The sequence below is a fragment of the Pelophylax lessonae genome, assembly GCF_965119305.1.
Source record: "Pelophylax lessonae genome assembly, chromosome: 5".
Lineage (NCBI taxonomy): Eukaryota > Metazoa > Chordata > Amphibia > Anura > Ranidae > Pelophylax > Pelophylax lessonae.
In genome coordinates, this window is record NC_138772.1 from 90050492 (window position 1) to 90075525 (window position 25034).

General features: G+C 40.5%; 1 protein-coding gene across 9 annotated transcripts in view; it reads right to left on the bottom strand.

The window, feature by feature from the left end:
• PARD3 (par-3 family cell polarity regulator) overlaps positions 1–25034 on the bottom strand; it is a 901610-nt gene that overhangs the window by 393027 nt on the left and 483549 nt on the right. For all 9 annotated transcript variants that reach the window (XM_082258262.1, XM_082258264.1, XM_082258261.1 and 6 more), the window contains 2 exons: positions 23384–23551; positions 2226–2364 (listed from right to left, as the gene is read on the bottom strand). In XM_082258262.1, the coding sequence (XP_082114388.1) occupies positions 2226–2364; positions 23384–23551 (307 nt within the window). The remainder of the gene's footprint in view (positions 1–2225; positions 2365–23383; positions 23552–25034) is intronic.

Genomic DNA, 25034 nt, shown 5'->3' on the forward strand with positions numbered 1-25034 from the left:
AAGGTAAAAAACCTTCTGCATGCAGCCCCCCCCCCCCACCCCCTGTCAAGAACACTCCCTGTGCACACTGAAGTGCTGTCATGAATCTGCCACCTAACCTTTCCGGTCAAGAGGAAACTTAATGAAGTTTCCTATGAGTTATCTTTACCCAATTCACTTCGCATTCACCCAGTAGTTCATGTCTCCTTGTTAAAGCCTGCAGTTCCCAACCTTCCCTGGTAGGAGTTCAGAGCCACCCGAACCTGTAATCGTTGATGGAGATGTGGAATATGAAGTAGAAGCTATTGTGGACTGCCGAGAGGAAACCTTGTACAGTACCTTGTCAAATGGAAGGGTTATGGTCCAGAAGAAAACTCTTGGGAGCCTGAACGAAACATCCACGCTATGGAACTTATCCAGGCTTTCTTTCGCAGTCACCCACAAAAAGAGAAACCTATTGGGCACCCAGAGGTTGCCCTTAAGGAGGGGGGGGGGGGGCGGCAATGTCAGGAACGCTGCCTGTGCACACTGAAGTGCTGTCATGAATTTGCCACCTAAGGGTTAACCTAGTGCAGACTAATTTCATTAATTGGCAAAGGGCTGCCTAATTTAAGCACCTCAGCAGCACTGTGTCTTTGCTGTCTGATCTGCAGCTTCTCCTGTGTTCCTGAACCTGAAAACTGTTGTATCCAGTTTGATTCCTGTTTGATCTCCTGGCTTGTCCCTCAACTCGCTTGTCTGCTGCCCGCCCTGACCTTGGTATGTTTGTGACCACTCTTCTGCCTTATCCTTGTCGGTTTATCTGCCACCGGATCCGGACCAGTTCACCTCCTGGCAGGGCAACCCAGAGGACCGCGACCTGGTGCTATACACGCAGCAAAATCCATCCCCACCATCAGAGGCTCTGGTGAAGATCGGTTGGCACTTAGATTCCGCACCTCGGGTTAGCCTGCATCTACTGCCTGGGTGACTCGTCTGTGCTCCATCCCTCTGCACGTCAGGCTCGCCTCCAGAGTCCTGACACCCCCTTCCCCTTTATACTTACCTAATCTAGTGATGTGTATGCATGAAAGCAGAGGTTCTCTCAGCTCTCTCCCTCCACATTGGCTCAGGGACAGCATTGGTTCCTGCTGCTGTCAATCTCAGCCAGTGAGGAGGGAGCGGGTGTGGGGCAGAGCTGTGCTGTGTGTGTCAATGGACACACAGAGTGGGGCTAAGGAGCAAGCATGCATGAGTGCCCCCATATCAAGTGGCACCTTTGACCCCAGAAGAGGAGGATTGGTGCTGCTCTGTTCAAAACCACTGCACAGAGCAAGTATAACATAACCAGAAAAAAAAACCTTCAATATCACATTAAGGTTTAGAAGATATTTTAGTGACTGGGCTAAAATTTGTTGAATGCATTAACAGTTAAAGCTGGCCATAAACTATGCAAATTTCAGCTGGTTCCTGAATAATTGCCTCGTAATTCACTCCAAAAGGTGGCCCTTATGCCACCCTCCCACCAACTATCCTTGCTTCAAAAAAAAAAAAAAAAAATCAGTGGAGCAGGAAGGAAAATTTTCAGCTGAACAGTGCCTGCATCCAATCAGACAAAAGCGCAGTTCAGGGATTCTGACAGTCGCGGGATATCAGGATACAAAAGGCGCAATGGTAGATTCGTCCATCCGCACTGTATAGAAAAACATAAGAGAGTATATAGCAAACTTAACAGAGACCCTGGAGAAGAAAAATGAACTGGTGTGAATGGAACCCAAAGAGTTTAAATTATACATTTTTCTTTTTTACAGACAGCGGGACGTGTTGTCCAGCTAGAGACCTTTACATCTGAATGAAGGAATAGATAGAGCACAGTTATAACCCGCAAATGTTCAGCACTAATACATTGGCAGGACTAGGTTCCTGACAGTTTCGGCTCTAACAGTCTTGACCGTGCCTAACACACATCCTTTAATCTAATAGAGCCATTATTTCAGGAAGACAAAACGCAGAGGTACTCCTATAAAAGACAAGGCCCATTCTATGCAGCGCAGCCACTTCACCTGTTTTACTGGGAAAAAAACACTATGCCAATCACATTAAAAATCTTTTATCCTGCACAATCTCTGCTGCTCTTTGTTCGTCTGAATTGGATTTGAGATGTTGTATGCTGGCCGTTGCCATTGTAAATAGAACATTAATCACTCTTCAATGAACAGCAAAAAGGACAAAAACATGACATGATTAGTAGAGGCTACTTGACTCACCCATTATTCTACTTAATGCAGCATTCCTTGTGGGCGATTCGTCAAAGCTGTACATAGAGTGGGAAATTCTTCGCTCCCTGTCGTCCAGCATTGTCTCGATGGGCAATTCGGGCCCCGAGGGGCTTCCAGGTGACTCCAACTGTAGAATCGGGAGAGAAGGGATATCAGTGCTGACGGTCTATTTAACAGCATGGGGGAACAATAACAACATGCCTAAGGCCTGCACCCGGCTGGGTACCAAATGAGCTAGAACTTTTCACCCTCTACCAAAATAATTTGCATTGACAGCTCTGCTTAATGGGCAACTTTCGATGCCACTTTGTAGTATACCTCCTGTGGAGCGCCTGTCATATTTCAACACCCTTAAGCAAAAAATAAATAGTACAAAGGCGATGTCTCTGATCATATTAGACCAAATTTGCTTACAAATTTGTTCTTTTAACTCTTCTGTGCACTTAGGTCTTCTATGGCAATAGAGACAAAATACAAATATAATGTTACTGCCAAAATGTATCTTAATATTATGCAGATGGCAGGTTAGTGCTTTAAATAAATATGGCTTTAACTGAAAAAAGAGGTTTAAACTGGAAAAAAAAAAAAAAAAGAAGAAGAATTAGGAGCATGATGAAATTCTATGTTTAATTTTTATTTCCCCATTGCCACAATGACATTTCTGGCAAAAATTCAACAATAAAAATTAGAGAAGTATTAAAAATTATCAAAATCATGTGCTAAAGAATTTTTAAATATATACTGCCCCCCCACCTTGATATTGTATGCCTTGGTGCCCTCCCCTAGTGAAAGAGACTCTACCACTATTGACAATCCAGCATTAATCGGCTACTGGTCCAGTCCAGTAATAATTAGGGAAAAGTGTTATTTTCGACTTTTAATGATTCAGTACCACTGTGCATAAATGACACTTTGAGGCAAATAGAAAAATCTGTGAAATAGGTGAAGGCTTTCATTTATCCAGGGCAAGATATAGCTAGTAGTAATTAGTCATATTCTACGCGATTTGTTCTGCAATGTTCAAAGTTTAAAACTAAAACAGTGCACAGAACCACATGAAAACTAGTTTGCAACTTGAAATACCTGTGCACAACAAAATATATTTCAGCTGTGTTTACAAAAAAATGATTACACAAGTATAAAGTACAATCAAAAATTAAAGTGTTATTAAAGGCAGAATTTTTATTAAAAATCACAAACATGTCATACTTACCTGATCCGTGCAGTGATTTTGCACAGAGCAACCCTGATCCTGATCCTGCTCTTCATGCGCCCCTCCTGTCAAGTGCCCCCACAGCAAACCGCTTGCAATGGGGGCACCTGAGCAGGCTCGCTACCGAACTGCTGCTCTGTGTCCATTTACACATAGCCATGAAAATTGTGCAGTGAAACCAAGCATTCGGTACTGCTAAATTTTCACACCACAAAAAGTGCCAACCTCTAACCAGAAATATATGATCTCTGCATTATAGAGCTCAAATGAACTTGTAAAAAGGGTTACTACGCCAGACACACTATTTCCACCTATTTCTCCTTCTAAAATACAGATAAAATTCTGGAACACACAGCTCCCCTCAGGCGTAATAGGGGAAAAACACGACCAACCGAAGGTAATAACGGAAAAACATTATATAGCATGTAGCACAGCACTTTTTTTAGACATTCGGTGCTCACAACTTTTCAAACCACCAAACGTGCCAGCCTCTTACCAGAAATATATGATCTCTAGATTATAAAGAGATAAAATACACTTGTAAAAAGTTGTTAAAGAGGAAGTAAACCCTCTGAAAAAAAAAAAGTGAAATAAAAAAAGACAAAGGCATAATGAGCCAGTATGCATCGCACACTAGCTCATTATGAAGTACTTAGATAAAAACGAAGCCCTCCTGCTTCCTGGATCGCATCCTCCGACCATCTGATTGGCCAGAGGCGCGATTACATCACTCCCGCGCATGCGCACGGGAGCAGCCGTACACGGCATAGGACTCTGAAGGAACGGCACGTGTGGCCGTTCCTTCAGAGCGCATGTGCCGATGACGTCATCGGCTGCATGCACTGTGAATATATCTCCTAAACGGAGCATGTTTAGGAGATATTTATAGCACCTACAGGTAAGCCTTAATATAGGCTTACCAATAGGTAAAAGTATTTAAAGTGGGTTTACAACCTTTTTAAAACCAATTTGATCTGGTGTATGTTTCCACGTATTTTATCCTGGAACACAGCCAAAACTCTAGGAGGTGAGCTGTGCATTCTAAGGTTTTGGCTACTAGCTTTAGCTTAACCTAGATAATTGAAAACATTGACCAATTTCACAGATTTATATATTTGCCTCAAAAGCTTTATTTATGTACAGTGGGACTAATTAATTAAAAGTGGCAAATAAAACTTTTACTCTTATTTTTACTGGACAAGAAGCAGATTAATGTTGAAATATTATAGTGACTTTCCTTTATCAGAATAAACAACGTTCTGCAATTTTGGGGTACACCAAGCCTTGCAAAAGTATTCACCCCCTTGGCATTTTCCGTGTTTTGTTGCCTCACAACCTGGAATTAACATGGTTTGTTTGAGGATTTGCATCATTTAATTTACAGAACATGCCCACAACTTTGACAATGTTTTTTTCTTTTTTCTTTTTATTGTGAAGCAAACAACAAATAGAACAAAATAACAGAAAAAGTAAATGGGCATAACTATTCACCCTACTTTGTCAATACTTTGTAGAGCCACCTTTTGCTGCAATCACAGCTCCAAGTCGCTTTGGATAAGTCTCTATGAGCTTGCCACATCTTACCACTGGGATTTTTGCCCAAAGCTGCCCCAGCTTCTTCAAGTTGGATGGTTTGAGCTTGTGAAAAGCAATCTTTAAGTCTGACCACAGATTTTCTATTGGATTGAGGTCTGAGCTTTGACAAGGCCATTCCAACACATTTACATGTTTTCCCTTAAACCACTCAAGTGTTGCTTTAGCAGTGTGTTTGGGGTCATTGTCCTGCTGGAAGGTGGACCTCTGTCCTAGCTTCAAATCATGCACAGAGTGGTAGAGGTTTTGCTCAAGAATATCCCTGTATTTAGCACCATCCATCTTTCCCTCAACCCTGACCAGTTTCCCAGTCCCGGCTGCTGAAAAGCATCCCCACAGCATGATTCACTTTGAGGATGGTGTTCTTTGGGTGATGTGTTGGGTTTGCACCAGACATTGCATTTTCTTTGATGGCCAAAAAGTTAAATTTTAGTCTCATCAAACCAGAGCACCTTCCTCCATACATTTTGGGAGTCATCCAGATGACTTTTGTTTTTTGCTTAAAGTAATGTCTTTCTTCTGGCCACTCTGCCATAAAGCCCAATTCAATGGCGCGTACGGCTTATTGTCCTCCTATGTACAGATACTCCAGTCTCTGCTGTGGACCTCTGCCCCCCCCCCCCTTAGGGTTACCTTAGGCCTCTGTGCTGCCTATTTGATTAATGCCCTCCTTGCCCGGTCCGTGAGTTTTGGTGGGCATCTGACTCTTGGCAGGTTTGCTGTTGTGCCATGTTCTTTCCATTTGGTTATGATAGATTTGATGGTGCTCCTGGGAATCATCAAAGATTTTGGATATTTTTTTATAACCTAACCCTGACTTGTACTTCTCAACAACATTGTCCCTTACTTGTTTGGAGAGTTCCTTGGTCTTCATGGCAGTGCTTTGTTAGTGGTGCCTCTTGCTTAGGTGTTGCAGCCTCTGGGGCCTTTCAAAAAAGGTGTGTATATGTAATGACAGATCATGCGACACTTAGATTGCACACAGGTGGACATCATTTCACTAATTATGTGACTTCTGAAGGTAATTGGTTGCACCAGAGCTTTTTATGGACTTCTTAACAAAGGGGGTGAATACATAAGCACATGCCAATTTTCTGTTTTCTATTTCTAAAAAATAGTTTTATGTATATATTTTTCTCATTTCACTTCACCAACTTAGACGATTGAGTTCTGATCCATCACATAAAATTCAGATTAACAAATCATTGAACTTAAGGCTGTGATGTAAGAAAATAGGTAAAAAGTCAAGGGGTGAATACTTTTGCAAGGCACTGTATAATTTATTTCAGGCTTTTAAAAAGCGCTGGCAATTTAAGAAGAGATTCACTTATTTATTGTACATTCACATCAGCCCCTGCCCTCAAGCAGCTTACAATCTAAAGTAGCTACCTTGAATGCATACATACACTTTTTTCTGAGCCTGCGATGCAGTGCACCAAAAGAGAGAACTGAAGTTTACCAAAAAAGTGCATGTGAATACACATAATAAAAAGAGCACTATGGTTTGTCATATGGTCATTTCCCACAGAAGAAAGACCATTCCCTGACCCCCCCGGGTGTCTGATGGTGGAAAGGCACACTCAGATCCACCTAGCCAAAACGCCCAGCGGACCACCTCTTTTTATGATCATCCAAAAGTCAGCCAACAAATACTAGGTGAAAGTTTCTCCCGAAGAAAGATCCCCCCCCCCCCACCCGAGACAGGTAAAACATACTATATATATATATATATATATATATTAGCTCTATGTTGGTAACATGGAATTTTGAAAGTTATGATTCTCTCAGTCTGAGTTGGAAGAATAATGTATGGAATCATGTGTTTAAAGGATCAATTGGTTTAAAAGAGGATCTACTTTGTACAGGTGCATCTTAAAAAATGTGAATATCATCAAAAAGTTAATTTCCGTTAATTCAATTCAAAAGGTGAAACACATATGGATTCATTACACACAGAGTGATATATTTCAAGCATTTTTTTCTTTTAATTTTGACGATTAGGTCGTACAGCTAGTGAAACCCCAAAAGATCAGTATCCCATAAAATTTGAAAAAGTTCGAAATTGTAGACTCATGGTGTCACACTCTAATCAGCTAACTCATTCAAAACACCTGTAAAGGTTTCCTGAGCCTTTAAATACTCTTTAAGTCTGGTCCAGTAGGTTACACAATCAAGGGGAAGACTGCTGACTTGACAGTTGTCCAGAAGACAGTCAGGAAACAACTCCACAAGAGGGGTAACTGTCACATTCCTGTTTAGCCACTCCTTAACCAGAGACGTTAGAAGCATCTTACCTGGGCTAAGGAGAAAAAAAGACTGAACTGTTACTCAGCAGTCCAAAGTTCTCTTTTTGATAGAAAGTAAATTTTGCATTTCATTCGGAAATCAAGGTTCCAGAGTCTAGGGGAAGAGTGGAGGCATAGAATCCAAGTTGCATGAAGTCCAGTGTGAAGTTTGCACAGTCGATGTGGGGAGCCATGACATCTGCTGTTGTTAATTCACTGTGTTTTATTAAGTCCAAAGTCAGTGCAGCCCTCTATCAGGAAATTCCAGAGCACTTCATGCTTTCCTCTGCTGACCAGCTTCCTGTAGATGCGGATTTCATTTTCCAGCAGGACTTGGCATCTGCCCACATTGCCAAAAATGCCAATACCTGGTTTAATGATCTTGGTTTAACTGTGCTTGATTGGTCAGCAAACTTGCCTGACCTAAACCCCATAGAGAATCTGTGGGGTATTGTCAAGAAGAAAATGACACCCGACCCAACAATGCAGATGAGCTGAAGGACGCTATCAAAGCAACCTGGGCTTTCATAACACCTCAGCAGAGCCACAGGCTGATCGTCTCTATGCCACGCCACATTGATGCAGTAATTCATGCAAAAGGAGCCCCAACCAAGTATTGAGTGCATACTATACTGTACATGTACAATTTTCAGTATGCCAACATTTCGGATTTAAAAATCCTTATGCAATATTCTAATTTTCCGAGATACTGAATTTTGGGTTTTCACAAGGTCTAAGCCATAATCATCACAATAAAAAAGAAATGCTTAAAATATAACACCTTGTGTGTAATTAATCTTTAAAATATATGTTTCACTTTTTGAATTGAATTTACTGGGACACATTTGTAGTGGTCTCCGGGGAATGGGTTTATCATATCAGATTGCACCTGTTTCTGTCACATTCCGCTTGACAAAGAATGTGGTGGAAAAGTCGCTTTTACTGCTAAAATGTGATTTGAATTATTGACACTTGGAGTTACAAGCAAAAATCATTCTGGACTACACATCCTCTTATTTCTCTTTATGGGAGCAGAGAGCATGGAGCCTGCTAACAAATGTAACTCTCCATAAAGAAAATAAATAAAAAAAAATTATGTATATATATATATATATATATATATATATATATATATATATATATATATATATATATATATATATATATATACACACACACACATACACACACACACATACACAACACACACACAGTATATTACAAAAGTGAGTACACCGCTCACATTTTTGTAAATATTTTACGATATCTTTTCATGTGACAATACTGAAGAAATTACACTTTGCTACAATGTAAAGTAGTGTGTGTACAGCTTTTATAACAGTGTAAATTTGCTGTCTCCTCAAAATAATACAACACACAGACATTATTGTCTAAACCGCTGGCAACAAAAGTCCAAATTGGGCCCAAAGTGTTAATATTTTGTGTGGCCACCATTATTTTCCAGCACTGCCTTAACCCTCTTGGGCATGGAGTTCACCAGAGCTTCACAGGTTGCCACTGGAGTCCTCTTCCACTCCTCCATGATGACATTACGGAGCTGGTGAATGTTAGAGACCTTGCACTTCTCCATCTTCCGTTTGAGGATGCCCCACAAATGCTCAATAGGGTTTAGGTCTGGAGACATGCTTGGCCAGTCCATCACATTTACCCTTAGCTTCTTTAGGAAGGCAGTGGTCGTCTTGGAGGGGTGTTTGGGGTTGTTCTCATGTTGGAATACTGCCCTGCGGCCCAGTCCCTGAAGGGAGGGGATCATGCTCTGCTTCAGTATGTCACAGTACATTGGCATTCATGGTTCCCTCAATGAACTGTAGCTCCCCAGTGTTGGCAGCACTCATGTAGCCCCAGACCATGACACTCCCACCACCATGCTTGACTGTAGGCCAAACACACCCGTCTTTGTACTCCTCACCTGGTTGCCACCACACACGCTTGACACCATCTGAACAAAATAAGTTTATCTTCTTCTCATCAGACCACAGGACATGGTTCCAGTAAACCATGTCCTTAGTCTGCTTGTCTTCAACAAACTGTTTGCAGTCTTTCTTGTGCATTATCTTTAGAAGAGGCTTCCTTCTGGGACGACAGCCATGCAGACCAATTTGATGCAGTGTGCGGCGTATGGTCTTAGCACTGACAGGCTGACCCCCACCCCTTCAATCTCTGCAGCAATGCAGGTAGCACTCATACGTGTTCCCAAAGACAACCTCTGGATAGGACACTGAGCACATGCACTCAAATTCTTTAGTCGACCATGGTGAAGCCTGTTCTGAGTGGAACCTGTCCTGTTAAACCGCCGTATGGTCTTGACCACCGTGCTGCAGCTCAGTTTCAGGGTCTTGGCAAGCTTCTTATAGCCTAGACCATCATTATGTAGAGCAACAATTCATTTTACAGATCCTCAGAGAGTTCTTTGCCATGAGGTGCCATGTTGAACTTCCAGTGACCAGAATGAGAGAGAGCAATAACACCAAATTTAACACACCTGCTCCCCATTTTCACCTGAGACCTTGTAACACTAACACCGGGGAGGAAAAATGGCTAATTGGGCCCAAATTAGACATTGTCACATAGGGGTGTACTCACTTTTGTTGCCAGTGGTTAGACATTAATGGCTGTGTGTTGAGTTAGTTTGAGGGGGCAGCAAATTTACACTGTTATACAAGCTGTACACTCTCTACTTTACATTGTAGCAAAGTGTAATTTCTTCAGTGTTGTCATATGAAAAGATATAATAAATTTACAAAAATGTGGAGGGGTGTGCTCACTTTTGTGAGATAGCGTGTGTGATATAAAATTGAAGGGCAAAAAAAAATGTCAATGAGCAGAGACTTAGTCACACTAATCATAAGAAACGCACAAGAGAAGAAAGCGCAAGCATCTCTTTTGACACTGAGGCTTGTCTCCTGCCTTCAGTCGTACATAATAAAATCTGCATCAGTATTGCTTAAGCTAAACTGTCACCCATAAAAGTGAAACCATAATTCACAGCTGCCGGTAAAAGTGTCTTTTGTGCTTGTAAGACTGCGGCTGTCACAGCCTATCAAACATTTCGACTGGAAATGGCTCCACTAAACTCCTACTTCAGTGCAAACGCTTCTGTCAGAAAATGATCAGCAACACCCACAAGGCGATCTCTGTCTTTTCCACATGGAGATTATTTTTAGATGGAGAAGAGTTTGGTCAACTCCTACATTGATGGAACCTTTATGTAAAACTAACGTCAAGGAAAATGTTTTCCTTTACCTGTGTTACCCATTAGAGGGATGTCATTCAGTGTAATGCAGGTTTTCTTTTCCCATTTTAATACATTTCTCCCACAGCGTATTTAAAAACAGCCCCTGTAATTGTTCTTTCACCCCCCTGTGTCTGATGACATGCTGGCTTTCACTGAGAAATTTTCAACATGCAATCCCTTGATACAACACTGTCAACACTTGGATTGCAGTGAAAATAAAAAAAATTTCTATTTTTACACATGCATGGTTTGACTGCATTGCTCAGTCTTTGGTGTAGATTCTATTATTATTATTATATAGGATTTATATAGCGCCAACAGTTTGCTCAGCGCTTTACAATGTGAGGGAAGGCAATACAGTTACAATACAATTCAATACAGGAGGAATTAGAGGGCCTTGCTATGATGGCCAAATATACTTTTTCAATAGGTTTTTGATTGTAAAAAGACGGTTTCTGTTTAAGGCAGTAGTTAATCACGGCATTTAAAAAAAAGTAAAAAATCCTCTGTAAGACAATGCATAATGTGCTAGTATGCGAATGTTAACAGTTCTTATAAGAGTTTTGGGAGAGTCAAGAGACTGTGCTTTAAGCAGGGTATACACGCAGAGTAATTTTTTCTTTCAACCAGTGGGTTGAAAAAAAAAAAAACAAACAACTCTCAGATCCACGCATCTATAAAGTGATGTGGATGCATGGATCTCCCTAGCTGTGCTATATTCTGAGAGCAGGGACTCCTCCCCTGTCAGAATACACTGATCAACGCTGCAGCCATTGCCTGTGAAATCCCACACAAATACTTCTACCAAAAACACTCACATCTGATACCTATCTCCTTTTCATTTTTAAGTTTTATTTTGTTATTTAGCAAGCACATAATATATTTAACGGAACATAGCCTCCAAGACAAAAGGAGGTAAACACATTTAAAACAGTTACTACAATTTCACCTGGATAGCCTAACCTCTTGGCGGTGAGAAAATGCAAGTATGAGGTCTCTCAGCATACGGGCATCGACATCAAGGAGCCACATATTTGCATATCTAAATGTAAATAAACATGTGCCGAGAGCATGCGCCCTGCACGCTCCTGGCACCTAAAAGAAAGCGCCCGACTGCAAGTAGCTTTCCACTCACATGACCACTGTGACAGCCAATCACGGCGGTCACATAATCATAAACCCTGCCCCGCCTCCAGGCATAAGAAACCCCTTAAAGGGCCGGGAGGCGCCAGAATAAAGGCGTTAATAAGACCCATGAATTCCGTGTATGTATGAGGCTACAGTTGGGTCAAACACAAGTACATTTTCTGATCCCTTATTTCTTAGGTAGGTGGGGACCCAGTAGAGTAATGCTTAAGCCAAACAAACTTGTTTTCTAGAGTTCCTCTGTCTTAACCACCTCTCGCCAGAAGGCTGATATCCTTAGGTTGAAGTGGTGATATCTGGATGATGTCTGCAGCTATAGGCACCACCCAGATATATCTTTGTTTTCAGCTGGTGATTCCCAAAATGTAAAAGCCATCCTATTGCCTGATTTTACAGGCAGCAGGAGGGGATACCCCTCACGCCTGCTGCCTAACAGCGCCTCTTCAGGCTCTCCCATACGATTGGGGACCCAAAGACCTGATCTGCCAGCGGCAATGGATTATCATAGAGCTGGCCATGGACCACATGGTCCCCAGCCATCTCTAGGATCCTGGGAGGCTAAAAGCGACATCTTATTGACCCCATATGTCTCCATAAAGAGGACATGTCATGCTTTATTCCTGTTACAAAGGATGTTTACATTTCATGTAATATAAATAAAAGTGATAAAAAATAAAAAAAATATTAGAGATAGTGTAAAAAAAAAGAAACACTTTTCTTTTTTAAAGCCCCACTGAAAATCGGGGGGGGGGGGATCTTGTGCTTCAAGGGTGGGCTAATGTGGAGGAGGAATGTCCCTAAGAGAGTCCCTTGGGATATATCGGTAAGCTTGTTGATCAGCTGTCTGACATCTTCCAAAAAGATTGTACCCACAGTAAGCTATCTGAAGAGGTTCAATATGCCCTCTGCCAAGTCTGCATTCTCCAATGAAGAGGGAGCATGAGCTTTGCGGATTGCAGTTATAGGTCAGATTAATTCGTAGACATGTTCCCCACAGAGAGCAAGGGTTCTGTTATAAAGCTGCTGACCAGGAACAGGCTTTTCTACTAAGGAAGCTTTAGAAAGAGACAGATGTTAAGCCAGCCATAGATGTCCAACCAGTCTGCCAGATTTTACATGCGATTATCTCTAGAATCTGTTATAGCCGCTAGCAATAATTACTATTACAAGACGATTGAGGGGGATATGATATCAATGAACAAATACTGTACTGGCGACCCTAGCATAAGGAACAAACTTTTCAGAGAAAGGAAATACAATAAGACACGTGGCCACTCACTAAAATTGAGGAAAACCGGTTTAACCTCAAAATACGTAGGGGGTTCTTCACTGTCAGAGCAGTAAGGATGTGGAATTCTCTTCCACAAGCAGTCATAGTAGCAGGGAGCATCGATAGTTTCAAAAAACTATTAGATGGGCACCTTAAAGACCACAACATACAGGGGTATACAATGTACGGTTAACAGCAAACACACACACACACATCATAGGTTGAACTGGATTGACTGGTGTCTTTTTTTTTCGACCTCACAAACGATGTATGTTCTCCTGGAAGGGATGGCGTCCCCTCCCCCAGTGCCAAAAGATCAAAATGGCTTGGCGGACGGATACCCCTATCAATACTGTGTGTTGATGGGGGAATTGGGGGGAAATTATTCACACACTTAGGAAGTTTGCCAGATGCAGGTGAATGGAAGTGTATTTCTCAAGGAGGGAGGTCAGACAGCAGAGGGAAGAAGTCTCCAACTGTCTAAATTATTAAAATATTTCAGTAAAAGTTAGCTTTGATAAGAAAGTGTTTGGATAAGCAAATACAGCAACCCCTGAACATAATAATAATAATTTTTTTCCATCAATGCAATCACCAGGCAAGGTCTTCTTTAATGACTCCTTCCAGGCTTAAATACGTAATGCAAAGCCTTTTAAAAGAAAATTCCCATCTACTGCATACGTCCTAATAAAAAAAGAAGATATATTTTTTCCTTCTTTTCTCTTTCACCTTCGCTCCTCGCCAAGAAATCTATGCGACTATTCTTCTTCCCCTTCACCCTAACAATTTGTTTCCCCTCAGACGCCGGAACATTATCCCTCTCCCTCTTCTCATTTTGTTTTTCTCCTCTTTCTTGATAGAGGAAAAGGTTTTGGCTGATGGCCTCTTTTGCCACTGGACAGCTCTCAGAACCACGATGATGTTTAACTAATGCACTTATTGGTACCTTTGGCTTAAATAGTGACATTCATGTGCTACCACCATAAACCAGATGGAATTCTAACCATTTTTCTTTTTGACTGCAATGCTTTTTGTACGCTGCCCACTATACATCTGTTTGTTTTGTCCCAACCTTATATAAAATAAAAAATACTAACGACTCAAAAAACTTTGTTAAAAACAAAAAAAAAAAAAAAAATTAACTTTTTAACAAACTTGTGCTCCCACTGGAAGCCAGTCATGAAATCGGGCCAAAGCAAGACATCACTGGGATGATTTTCAGACAGAACCAGACAATCACTGGTTATTTCTGAACATAGATCCCACTGCTTCATCAAACTCAAGTGACCGCCTTCATGACTGCACTTGAAACTGGCAGCCAGAGGATTGCATATTATAGACCTAAGGACCCATTTAGGCCCAAAACTAAAGACATTGACTGATGAAAGCCTTGCCTATGCAAGCAATACGAGAGGAGAACAGATTCCCCTAAATTACCTTGGATTAGCCTTTTTAATTCTGTTACAATAAATTGATGAGTAGGTTTCAAGCAGTTATGTGGGAGGCTGTAAAAAAGCCTAACAAGAACATTACAAGAACAAGTATGGTTTTGAAGTCAATGAAACATACAACATCTTACAACGGTGGAGGCCTGGCTGCATGCCACAGACAAACTGAGGAGGGAACGGGAAGGAAAACAAGACATTCCTAGCACATGAGACCATGAGCAGAGGTCGTCACAGAGTCTAACATGATTCCTGTTCCAAGACTTGGCATGCCTACTACAAATGAGATATTTAACAACTTCAGCCCTGGAAGGTTTTACCCCATTAATGTTACCAGGCCGTTTGTGATACAGCACTGCGTTGCTTTAACTGACAACTGCGCATTCATGCGACACTGTACCCAAATAAAATTAATATCTTTTTTTCCCCACAAATAGAGCTTTCTTATGGTGGTATTTGATCACCTCTGTGGCTTTTATTTCTTGCGCTATAAACGGAAAAAAAAACTGACAATTTTGAAAAAAACAATATTTTTTACTTTTTGCTATAAAACATTCCCAATAAAAAAAAAAATAACAAATCAAATTGTTTCATTAATATAGGCCAATGTGTATTCTGCTACATATTTTTGGTTAAAAAGAATCCTAATAAGTGTATATTGAATTGGTTTGGGCAAAAGTTACAGCATTTACAAGCTATGGGATAGATTGACTTTTTGTTATTTTTGTTATTGTTATTGCTAGCAATAGACAAATCTGACACTAAGTGACACTTTTTGAGGAACAGTGACACCAATACAGTGATCAGTGCTAAAATAAAATGCACTGAAATTGTATAAATGACATTGGCAGGGAAGGGGTTAACACTAGGAGTGATCAAGGGGTTAAGGGTGCTCCTTGGAAATGCTTTCTAACTGTGTGGGGGGCAGATGTGCTAGAGAAAAAGAGATTCCAAGCTGAAGTACAAGATTTCTCTCTGCCTCTGTGACAGAACAGCCGTCTGCCTTGTTTACAGACGGTCATTCCCCTGCATGATCGCGGGTGTCCGGCGACCATAGTGGCCGCCGGACCCACTGATTGGCTCTGGTGGCGCGCGCCCCGAGAACCCTTGCACAAAATCAGGTACCTATACATGATTTTGCGCAGCCAGGCCGCCCTGCCACCGTATATATGCTGTGGGCGGTCTGGAAGTGGTTAATGAAGCGCTGAATGGTAGTCTTATCTTCTTCTCTATGATAAGCACTGGGGAGATTTGCTGCAATAAAGGGTCAATGCAATTACAATTGGAATCACGTTAAGCTGTAGGAGAACAATAAACTTGCAGTGCCAGTGAATTAAACTCAGTGAGGTTTAAATTGCAAAATAAGGATTTGTTTTATTAGTTTTTACATAAAATGCAGATTAGGAGTGACAGCTTCACTAAAACATGAATTAATCACTTCTGTGAGCTGCTGGAGGCAGAAAAATGAAAGAAAGCGAGAGTAAAAGCCCTGGGAAGGTTTATGAGGATCATAGTTGGATTTGGGAGGAAATCAGTGATGTCGATGTACTAGAGAACAGGAAGTGAGAGCAGCGAAACTTTCTTACGCCAGAAGTAAAAAAAGGCATACTCTAGCTAAACAATATTTTAGATTAAAAGTATTGTCTTTTTAAGGATTTTATTTTTTAAAGCTGCACAAGAATTCAAATGAATTTAGATATTTGCAATCCTTTTGATTGTGCACAGCTTGGCCAAATACTGCTTAAATTTTACTACAAAAAAGTGAGCGTGATAATAATGGCTCATGGGGTTTGCCTGGTTGTAAAATATTTAAGCGGCATTAGCAGAGGTGTAACATTTCATAACCGTGGGCATTTGCTACCTGGTTAGGTAGATTAGTGCATTGTTCTCAATGTGTCAGTTGACTAACTGACGTGCGATGTAAGAAGGAGCAGCAAAGTGCAACTCTTGTGTAGCACTACAGAGCAGAACGTATAGCATGCATTTGAAGAGAATATCAAAATAAAAAGAATGAGAATACACCTCAAGTAATAGTGAACTTGAAATTAGGCAAAAGCCATCTACTTACAAGCCACTAACTAAAATAATTTTTATTTAGTTTTTTGGATAGCAAAATAGATGTCAATGTCTTCAGTTACCTGGATTTCTGATAAAATGGTGCTTTACATCCTGTCACCAGAATACATTGGAATGAAAGCTGATCAATATTCAAACTACAAGCTTTTATACATAACTAGAAATAGATATAAACCCAAACTCTGGGCACAAATGTATACAGGCGGTCCCTAGGGTTACAAATATCCGACTTACAAACGTGACAACAGGAAGTGAGGAGAAAGAGTTCTGTAAGAGTTCTCAAGGGGAAAAAGGTGTCTCTACTGAGGCTTGATCACTAATCCTTGTTTCCACAACGCCAAATTTTCAAATTCCAGTTGTCATGGGGACAGAATGTGAGGTGAAATCTTCTGAACAGGGGTACAGACAGCAAAACAAATGTTACAGGGGTGTTAACCATTTCTTATGGTATCCAAAAAACTTAGAAATTATTCTTTTGGCTGGAGATAAACTTAACCACTTGCCGACCGCCCACGGTATATTTACTGCGGCAGTCAGCCCCTCCCGGGCAAAGCGAAGTAGTACTACGTCGATAGCCCAGGAGCCTGCAGGGGGCGAGCGTGCACCGCCGGGGGCGTGCTCCCACCCCAGCTTGAGTGACCGGCGGCTCCGATGTCCGCCGGCCACTCGCGATCTCCCGCTGGAGAGGGAGAAAGGCAGGCGGCTAATGTAAACAAAGCCACCTGTCATTCTCCCTGGTGTAACTGCAGAGATCATACGATCCTGCTATGTAGGATCGTATGTCTCTGTGGTTACATCACAAGCCACGCCCCTTTACAGTTAGAATCATGCCCCTAGGGACACACTTAACCCCCTTGATCACTAATAAAGTTAACCCCTTCCCTGCCAGTGTCATTTTTACAGTACCAGTGCATATGTATAGCACTGATTACTGTAGTAATGTCGCCGGTACCCCCAAAAGTGTCAAAAATGTTAGTCAGGGGTCCGAACTGTCCGCCGCAATGTCGCACTCCCGCAAAAAAAAAAAAAAAAACGCAGATCGCCGCCATTACTAGTAAAAAAAATAAATAAATAAATAAAAATGACAAATCTTTCCCTTAGTTAGTAAACGCAATAACTTTTGCGCAAACCAATCAAAATACGCTTATTGCGATTTTTTTACCAAAAATATGTAGCAGAAAACAAATTGGCCTAAAATGTTAAAAAATTTTGATTTTTAAAATTTTTTGGGGGGGGAATTTCATATAAAAAAATGTGAAAAATATTGTTATTTTTTCAAAATTGTCGCTCTTTTTTTGTTTATAGCGCAAAAAATAAAAATCGCACAGGTGATCAAATACCACCAAATAAAAGCTCTGTTTGTGGGAAAAAAAGGACGTCAATTTCATTTGGGTACAGCATCGCACAACTGCGCAATTGTCCGTTAAAGTCACGCAGTGCCGAATCGCAAAATAGGCCCTGGTCTTTGAGCAGGAAAATCCTCCGGGGCTTAAGTGGTTAAAAAAAATTTACCTGTTCCGATTTGCAAACAAATTCGACTTAACAAACCTACAGTCCTCATCTTGTTTGTAACTAAAAAAGGGTCCCCTGGCTACCTTAAAGAATAAGTGCACTTTCAGACATGGCGTAAACTCATGCCCACCCTCCAGGGATTTGCACTTACCGAGATCCGCAGTCCTCAGCCTTTGGGGATTGTCTAAATCCCACGTGGCAAATCTCCCTCCCTTCCGAGTTGATGGCCCCATAGAAGTCTATGGTAGTTTAATGAACAAGTAGAGGAATCTTGCAGTGAGGGATGTAAACACACCCAAAAGGTGTGGGTGACAGATTTCAGTAAGTACAGATCTGTAGAGGGTGTGCGTGGGAGCGTTTAGGTCAGGGACAAGATAAAAAGTTTACTTTGTTTAAAAGTGCACTTATTAAAGCACTCTCTTTACTAAATCACCCCCTTTTCAGCACTGCCCACTGCAGTAAATGCCTTTCACAGCTAGATGTCGGCAGTCTTCCAGAATGTAACATTTAAATACTTGATTTATAAAAAGATTGATGCAGAAATGTTGAAGTTCTGGTACAGGGATAACACATATTCACCGCAATTGACATGTTCTTCCAATGACCAATTTTCTAGAGCCATGTTTTAATAACTTCAGTTATTCAAGCAAAACGAATAATAAAAAAATAAATAAATAAAAATATACTCTCTTTGTTCTTCGTTCCTAACATTATCATCCTGGCTCAGGAAAACAGATACAAAATGTGAGCATAATTACAAAGCATGGAGAAAGGACGAGAAGTCCGAAAAATAGCATTCTTATGTCGAATCTCGTAGCAAATTAGTTTTATAATAGATGCCATTTGTAATCCGGGCTTTTTGCACAGTGTAAAGTAATGGCAAATTACCCAATTAAATATCTACTTCATCCCAAGCTGCAAGGCTTCTGGCATACAAGCGCAGACAGAGATAAATCTTGTTGTGCGGCAGTGAATGAGATACAATAAATAGTAGGATGCAAATCATGTACTGGATTTCTGGAATCAATGTATAGACTGCAAAATTAGATAAGCATGCCTGTTTACATGTTATAATGTAAGATTTCATAGACCAATGTATATACTAACTGGAGCTAGCATTTTGGCTTAAAGTGGTTGTAAAACAACTTTAAGGACTTTTACCTATAGGAAAGCCTATATTAAAGCTTACCTATAGGTGCTACAAATATCTCCTAAACATGCACCGTTTAGGAGATATTTACAGTGCATGCAGCTGATGACATCATTGGCGCATGCGCTCTGAAGGAACGGCCACCCATGCCGTTCTTTCAGAGCCCTGTGCCATGAATGTCGGCTGTCCGGACGCTGAGCGGGCGGCACAGCGGGGGCTTCGTTTTTAGGTAAGTACTTCATAATTAGCTAGTATGCGATGTCTTTACAGGTTTTTTTTTTTTTTTTCTCATTTTTTCCAGAGGGTTTACTTCCTCTAAGTGCTACAAAAGGGCTAATAAAGCAAAAAAAGGATATACCCTGAAATGTAGCAACATGAAGAATGCCATACTGCAGTAAAATCTGGCACCATGACCTCGCAAACTTCTAGTTCTACTGTCACTGTATGGTCGGACTTCTGTCCAAAAGGTGTTTTTTTCTTTTTCTTTTTTTCTTCAGCTAGGAGGGTTACACACAGATTGAAATTTGGCCAATTCCTACTCAGCTGGGCAAATGTTAGTCTGTATGTACCCAGCTTAAAGGAAAAAGCTCTAAGATTATACCTTTAAATCATCGTGAGGTGCATGGGAGCATCTATGTTGTAACAGTTCAGCAAAGATTCAGAGATAACTTTTCTTTTAATTTTGAGGACTATGGCTTTTAGCTAGTGAAAACCCAAAATGCAATATTACATAAGACCAAGAAAAAAAAAGGATTTTTAATATCGAAATATTGGCTTACTGAAAAGTATGTCCATGTACAGTATAGTACACATTCAATACTTGGTCAGTGCTCCTTTTGCATGAATTACTGCATTAATGCAGTGTAGCATGAAGGTGATCAGCCTGTGGCACTGATGAGGCGTTATGGAAGCCCAGGTTGCTTTAAAAGCGGCTTTCAGCTCATCTGCATTGTTGGGTCTGGTCTCTCTCATCTTCCTCTTGACAATACCCCACAGATTCTCCATGGGGATAAAGTTAGGCGAATCAAGCACAGTGATACCATGATCAATAAAACAGGTATTGGTACTTTTGGCAGTGTGGGCAGGTGCCAAGTACTGCTGGGAATTAAATCTGCATCTCTCTAAAGCTGGTCAGCAGAGGGAAGCATGAAGTGCTCTAGAATTTCCTGGTTGCACTGACGTTGGACTTGATAAAACACAGTGGACAAACACCAGTAGATGACATGGCTCCCCAAATCATCACTGACTGTGGAAACTTCACACTGGACCTCAGGCAACATAGATTATGTGCCTCTCCACTCTTCCTCTAGACTCTGGGACCTTGATTTCCAAATCAAATGCAATGAAAGAGGACTTTGGACCACTGAGCAATAGTCCAGCCCTTTTTCTCCTTAGCCCAGGTAAGACGCTTCTGACATTGTCTCTGGTTAAGGAGTTGCTTGACACAAGGAATGAGACAGTTGTAGCCCATGACCTGGATACGTCTCTGTGTGGTGCTGTAGTCCGCTCCTTGTGAATCTCCCTCAAATTCTTGACTGGCTTTTGTTTCACTATCCTCTTAAAGATGTGGATATCCCTGTTGCTTGTGCACATTTTTCTACCACTGAATTTCCTTCCACTCAGCTTTCCATTTATATGATTGAATACAGCACTCTGTGAACAGCCAGCTTCTTTAGCAGTGACCTTTGTGACTTAATCTCCTTGTAGACTGTGTCAATTCAGCAGTCTTCCCCATGATTGTGTAACCTACTGAACCAGACTGAGACCAGGTGTTTTGAGTTAATTAGCTGATTAGAGTGTGACACCATGAGTCTGCAATATTGACTTTTTTTACAATATTCAAATTTTCTGAGATACAGAATTTTGGGTTTTTACTAGCTGTAAGCCATTAACCTCAACATTAAAATAAAGAAATGCTTGAAATACAAACCCAATTCCAAAAAAGTTGGGATACTGTACAAATTGCGAGTAAAAAGGTATGGACTAACTTACAAATCTCACATATTTTATTCACAATATAATATAAATAACATATAAATTGTTGAAAGTGAGACATTTTGAAATGTCATGCCAAATATTGGCTCATTTTGTATTTCATGAGAGCTACACATTACAAAAAAGTTGGGACAGGTAGCAATAAGAGGCCGGAAAAGTTCAATGTACATATACGGAACAGCTGGAGGACCAGTTTGCAACTTATTAGGTCAATTGGCAACATAATTGGGTATAAAAAGAGCCTCTCAGAGTGGCAGTGTCCCTCAGAAGTCAAGATGGGCAGAGGATCACCAATTCCCCCAATGCTGCGGTGAAAAATAGTGGAGGAATATAAGAAAGGAGTTTCTCATAGAAAAATTGCAAATAGTTTGAAGTTATCATCATCTACAGTGCATAATATCATCCAAAGATTCAGAGAATCTGGAACAATCTCTGTGCGTAGGGTCAAGGCCGGAAAACCATACTGGATGGCAGTGATCTTCGGGCCCTTAGACGGCACTGCATCACATACAGGAATGCTACTGTAATGGAAATCGCAACATGGGCTCAGGAATACTTCCAGAAAACATTGTCAGTGAACACAATCCACTGTGCCATTCGCCGTTGCCAGCTAAAACTCTATAGGCCAAAAAAGAAGCCATATCTAAACATGATCCAGAAACGCAGGCATTTTCTCTGGGCCAAGGCTCATTTAAAATGGACTTTGGCAAAGTGGAAAACTGTTCTGCGGTCAGATGAATCAAAATTTGATGTTCTTTTTGGAAAACTGGGACGCCATGTCATCCGGACTGAAGAGGAGAAGGACAACCCAAGTTGTTATCAGCGCTCAGTTCAGAAGCCTGCATCTCTGATGGTATGGGGTTGCATGAAAGCGTGTGGCATGGGGAACTTACACATCTGGAAAGGCACCATCAATGCTGAAAGGTATATCCAAATTCTAGAACAGCATATGCTCCCATCCAGACGTCGTCTTTTTCATGGAAGACCTTGCATTTTCCATGACAATGCCAGACCACATACTGCATCAATTACATCATCATGGCTGCGTAGAAAGGGGATCAGGGTACTGAAATGGCCAGCCTTCAGTCCAGATCTTTCACCCATAGAAAACATTTGGCGCATGATAAAGAGGAAGATGTGACAAAGAAGACCTAAGACAATTGAACAACTAAAAGCCTGTATTTGACAAGAACGGGACAACATTCCTATTCCTAAACTTGAGCAACTTGTCTCCTCAGTCCCCGGATGTTTGCAGACTGTTATAAAAAGAAGTGGGGATGCCACACAGTGGTAAACACGGCCTTGTCCCAACTTTTTTTCTATGTGTCGATGCCATGAAATTTAAAATCAACATATTTTTCCCTTAAAAGGAAACATTTTCTCAGTTTAAACATTTGATATGTCATCTATGTTGTATTCTGAATAAAATATTGAAATGTGAAACTTCCACATCATTGCTTTCTGTTTTTATTCACAATTTGTACAGTGTCCCAACTTTTTTGGAATCAGGTTTGTATATCACTCCGTGTGTAATAAATAAATAGAATATATGCATTTCACTTTTTGAATTTAATTACTGAAATAAAATAATTTTTTGATGATACTCAAGTTTTTTGAGATGCACCTGTAATGTTGTTTCATCCAGATCCAGCCTCTGCTGCTGCCTCTCATTTTGTGATCTTCCAGAACGTTGCAATATACAGCTAAAGCTAGCACTGTACTGCAGGGCAAAGACTTATTTGGATAAAAGGGTATTAACGTGATAACAGTAATGAATCTGAATGTTTTTTATATTAATTGTAGCTCTAATAAAGGGAATGCTTTAATTCTCTGAAAGACATTGAAGAAGTTCACAACCATCAAATATTGCAGCTTTGATAAAAGCCTTTAGAAAATATATACCATTTTTCCATATAAGGATTTGCCTCTTCTAACGTGAGTGGTATGCTCGCTATAGCTGTACCTCATTCACTTTGGTCTTTTGGCAGCCTAAACCCAGTAACATATGATAGTCCCGGGTTTATTCCTTACTCCACTTAGTCACATGACAGTATGAAAATTATGACTGTTTTAGTGAGTAATCAGTTGTGGAGGCGAGGTTAAGAAAACTACTATTGCTTGATAGGTCAGGAATTTAATATTGCAGACTTGCAAAGATCCCATTAGGCCATCATTATCACACAAGTTGAGAAAAATATATTTTACCTCATTCTTCTTTATTCTCCTTGCTACAATTAACTGGATCATTCCCCTTTTATTTCCTTCTGTGGACATAGACTTCCTCAAATTTTCCATGGCATCTTGGTTTGTTTTACCTAACAGTGATTCGCCATTGACTGCCACTAGTTGATCATTCACACGAAGCCTTCCGTCCTGCAACAAAAAAGGTTGTTTTTTTTTTTTTTTTAGCCAATCTTTTTTAAGTTTGCTTCAATGAAATTAAAATTAAATGATAACTATGGTAAAAGCATATACTTACATTGAATAACATCAACATTGTAATTACAATAATAACAGTTATAGGTAACCAGTCGATTTAAAGTGTAAGTACACCCTAACACTAAAATCCCTGCATTTACAGACATCCATGATCTAACACTAACCTACCTTTGTAAAGAAGAAATCGGTATACATACCTTTTTTTAAAGAGGAAGTAAACTCTAACTTTTTTTTTTTCTTTTTTCCCCCCTGCAAAGTAAATGCATAATGTGCTAGTATAAAACGCATACTAGCACATTATGTGACACTTACCTGCAACGAAGCCCACGTTGTCCCTGCTGCTGGCTGCATCCATCTTCACCCGTCTTACTTCCGGGTCTGCGGACCCCGGCTGTATTACTGGCCGGAGCCGCGTGACGTTACTCCCACGCATGCACGCGGGAGCTGCCAGTCACGGCACAGGGCTCTGAAGAAACGGCACAGGCGGCCGTTTCTTCAGAGTGCATGCGCCGATGACGTCATCGGCTGCATGCAATGTAAATATCTCCTAAACGGTGCAAGTTTAGGAGATATTTACAGAACCTATAGGTAAGCCTTAATTATAGGCTTACCTACAGGTAAAAGTCATCAACGTGGGTTTACAACCACTTTAAGCTGATCCGTTCCGGTCTACAGCATCGGTAATTCTGCAGAGGACACAGCGGACAACGACTGTGAAATGAATGGGGAGTGACGTCATCCATAGACTTACTATGAGGCTTCTGTTGTCGGCTGTGTCCTCTGCACCCACCTCCACAGCGAAGCCACGGCTGACATGAGATCGGGTCGCATTGGCTTAAAAAAAAGGTATGTATACTGATTTTACCACCTTAATGACCAGGGCATTTTTTTGCCATATGTCACTTCGTTGTTTTAACCGACAATTGCGTAGTCCTGCGACGCTGTACCCAAATAAACTTGATGTTATTTTTTTCCCACAAATAGAGCTTTCTTTTGGTGGTATTTGGTCACCTGCGGTTTTTATTTTTTGTGCTATAAACAAAACAAGAACCACAATTTTGAAAAAAAAAAAAATATATATATATATATATATATATATATATATATATATATATATATATATATATATATATATATATATATATATATATATATATATATATTTTTTTTTTTTTTACTTTCTGCTATACCACATAAAAGATTTTAAAACAAAATCAAATTTTGTCATCAATTTAGGCTAATATGTATTCTGCTACATATTTTTGGTAAAAAAATCCAAATAAGTGTATAATGATTGGTGTGCGCAAAAGTTAAAGCGTCTAAAAAAACTATGGGATAAATTTATGGGTTTTTATTTATTTTTTTTATTGTTTTTACTAGTAATGTCAGCAATCAGCGATTTTTTGTGGGACTGCGA